Source organism: Alnus glutinosa, chromosome 14 (assembly GCF_958979055.1).
Source record: "Alnus glutinosa chromosome 14, dhAlnGlut1.1, whole genome shotgun sequence".
NCBI classification, from domain to species: domain Eukaryota; kingdom Viridiplantae; phylum Streptophyta; class Magnoliopsida; order Fagales; family Betulaceae; genus Alnus; species Alnus glutinosa.
Window position 1 is genome coordinate 10,201,152 of NC_084899.1, and position 3,439 is coordinate 10,204,590.

Sequence of the window (3,439 nt, forward strand, 5' to 3'; positions counted from 1 at the left end):
TACATATAAGCACAATCACCCCATCTTAAGACCCAGCGTCCACATTGGAGACTTTCATGGGCTTGTGCACGCTCTCCTATCTCACTCTGATAGACTTCCAACGACACAATATAATCTGATTTTGGTTCTTCTAAACTAGACTTTCTAGTAGGTCATCCATCCTAGTATCACTCTCGTTTAAGCACGCTTAACTGCATAGTTTTGATATGTTAATGATCATTATGCACTCAGAAAAAAAAAAAAAAAAAAAAAAAAAAAAAAAAAAAACAAACAAACCAGTGACCTCCTAAAAATCCTAACGGATGACTAAAATTGAAACTTTCTGAAAAATAAATATCTTAAATTATACTAAGACGTTTTAAAGTTTATGTACATTATTTTAAAAGTAGTAAAAGTTCAAAAGTTATAAATAAAATTTTTTCTAATTTTTTTCATTACTCCCCGTAGCATTGTCAATATAAATACGATGGGGTTACTCACAAAGCAGCCTCAACAACACACGGTCGAGGGGCTGCAGGTATATATATATATTATCCGACAAACATTGAGGATGATTCGTATATAATACAAATGCCTCCCACATACTTGAGAATCAAGTACTACGCTAAAAATTTCGCTTGGATAATTGTCATTGTTTGGACAATCTGATTTTAATATAGTTTCATTTTTGTCGCAGAGACTTTTAACTGAATTTGGATGAACTCGATGTTTTGTCGCATCTCAAGATCTCTCTTAATTCCCTTTTAGTATGAATGAATTTATTTTATTTACTCCAACTCACGATAGGATCGCAGATGCCAATCTTATTGGAAAGACTACTCTATCATATCGATCAGGCCGGTTGGAATGAGTTTGTGGTTACGATTTCTTAAATTAAGAGTATAATTTTAAACTAAATGGTAAGAAATGTATTTTTTTGATAGTGTATATTTAAAAATTACAATTTAAAAAATATATATATATAAAAAATAAAAAAAATAAAAATCAACATTTTTAAATGGTATAGACCATGGCCCATGGGATACCTTTTTTAAACCGATTTTACAAAACACACCTAACTGTACGGTATTTTCAAAACGAACTTTTTAAAATCGTTATTTCTAGCATGTTTCAAATGATGACTTTCCAATTCTTGAGACAAAATCAAAAGAAGATTAGGAATTAATGGCTACTATATATTCTGCTTCAAATATTGACAACCCAGAAACAAGAAATAACTTGGAGGACAGAACAGATTTGAAAATTTTTTAGAAGGTTAATTATATCACACAGCTATTCTCTTCTTGCCAAAAAAAAAAAAAAAAAAAAAAAAAAAAAAAAAAATTCTTACAACTATATTTGAGATGTTTCTTTACCACCACAAGAGCGATTAAACACTTGAGCATAGGTAGTGAGCTAGGCTACTTAATTCCAACTTCTAAGAGCTTCAAGAGTTCAAGGGCCTGTAATATCTATAGATGTTGTCAGCTGTTAAGGTTGTTCCCATGGCTTTGCAGCTACATGCTTGGGTGTTTTGAAACCCTGAATGGCAATACAAACATGCTCCTTGACTGAGATTCCCATACCACTCGCACGAAACCTGCTGCTGTTTCTGTTGCGGCGGTTGTTGTCTCAACTCCTTTATGTTGATAGAAGGGATCTGATGAAGCTGATACGGCAGCCCTATGGAGAGTTCAAGGTTGAGCTCAGGGAACACTTCCTCTGACGTCGTCACTCCACTGCTACTATTTGACTCTTCCGCAGACTCATTTCCGGCCTTGACGTTGGCATCAATGGTGCCGGCCGGTACTTGCATCAATGGCGCCGTCATATAATTTTGCACTTCAAACAAACAACTCTTACTATTGTTGTTGTCGCTACTCGTTTTGTTATTGCTGGTGTTGTTGGCGGTACCGGTGGCGCTGTTGGATGCTGTGGTGGCGACGGTGGTGGACGAGGTGAGTGGACGGTGAGTTTGAGGATCAACTCCACGGCTGTAGAGCTTTCTCTTGATGTGAGTGTTCCAATAGTTCTTGATCTCGTTATCAGTTCTTCCTGGTAAGCGCGCGGCAATAAGAGACCATCTGAGATATCATCAAAATGGTATCATATAAGTCTTCTGAAATGAAACTTATCAGAACCCACATCAGATTTTGCTTGTCGTTTTGAAAGGAGATTTTTATTTTTACAAAGCAGAAAAGGCTGGATGGAGAAAATATATATATAAACTTTATGAAAGTATTGAAGGGAATAGTTATTGCGTACTTGTTTCCAAGTAAGTTATGAAGGTTGATGATGAGCTCGTCTTCCTCTTCAGTGAAGTTTCCTCTCTTGAGATCAGGCCTAAGGTAGTTTATCCACCTTAGTCTACAGCTCTTGCCACATCTAAGCAAACCTATACATATATATATATATATATATATATATATATATATATATATATATATAATTCGAATAATTAAGCAACGTACGTACCCTTAAAAACAAATAAAACCCACAATATATATATATATATATATATGTATATACCTGCAGCTTTAGGAAGAGATCGCCAACAGCCTTCCCCATGAAGTTTGATGTAGTTGACAAGGCGCTCGTCTTCCTCTTTAGTCCATGCTCCCTTGTTGGTGTGCTCTTTCTCACAGCAAGGAGATCTTCCCATGATTGATGTTGTTGGTTGCTCGATCGAGATTTGTGGGGGAATGGGCTTATGGGAGGATTGAAAAGGAATTTGGGAAGAAAAGGAAAAGGAAAAAAGCTAGCTTGGGAGAGAGTACTGAATAAATGGGAAGCGGTGGATGGCAGGAGAAGGTGCAATTGACTCGGGACCCTTTTATTTAGAGAAAGTAAATAGGGAGAGGTGAGAGGGTGAGAGAGAGAGAGAGGGAGAGGGTGAGGGGTGGTATTTTGACCCAGTTGGTGAGAAAGACGAGTGGTTGCAATTAAGTTAGTGCTGGATTTGGTAGGTAGCTCTACTTTTCATCTAGTTGGCCTTATTTGCTTTTTCCTCCTCCTTTTTCGCACCTACGTTCCTTTCTTTTCTTTTCTTTTTGTTTCCACCCCCACCCTCCTAATACTAATTATTATTCAAAGTGTCACCACTATCGACACTCTCTCCAAACTTTCTTTCCCTTTTTATATATGTAACCAAAATCTACTAACGCCGACATGCATCACGTTTAATTTTCCTTTCCTTCTTTAAACCAAATGAAAGTTACATTTCATAGAAATGATTATTTTATTAAAAAAATAATAATTTTTATTTTGAATGAAAAAATGTGAACTAAAATAATATTAGTGTTAGAATATATAATAAAGATCTAACACTAGAATAGTCATGTCTATTACCAGTGAGAATGACTACTTCATTTCACATTTTTTTATTTTCAATAAAAAAACATTTATTTTTTTAATGAAATAGTTATTCTGCATACCAAACGTAACATTAGAAGAAGCACTT

General features: G+C 35.4%; 1 protein-coding gene across 1 annotated transcript; it reads right to left on the reverse strand.

Annotated features, from left to right (window-relative positions):
* Positions 1-1,296: 1,296 nt before the first annotated feature.
* LOC133857706 (myb-related protein 308-like) lies at positions 1,297-2,874 on the reverse strand. The gene is made up of 3 exons (XM_062293024.1): positions 2,509-2,874; positions 2,245-2,374; positions 1,297-2,063 (listed from the first exon to the last, which is right to left on the reverse strand). The coding sequence occupies exons 1-3, from the start codon at positions 2,639-2,641 to the stop codon at positions 1,427-1,429; spliced, it is 900 nt and encodes a 299-aa protein (XP_062149008.1). The 5' UTR covers positions 2,642-2,874; the 3' UTR covers positions 1,297-1,426.
* Positions 2,875-3,439: the final 565 nt, after the last annotated feature.

Excerpts from the sequence above, each read along its gene's own strand:
- LOC133857706 (XM_062293024.1), bottom strand. The coding sequence starts at position 2,641 with ATGGGAAGATCTCCTTGCTGTGAGAAAGAGCACACCAACAAGGGAGCA. Across the intron at positions 2,375-2,508 it reads ATCTCTTCCTAAAGCTGCAG|GTTTGCTTAGATGTGGCAAG; the intron begins GTATATACATAT and ends ATATATGTATAG. Across the intron at positions 2,064-2,244 it reads CATAACTTACTTGGAAACAA|ATGGTCTCTTATTGCCGCGC; the intron begins GTACGCAATAAC and ends ATGATATCTCAG.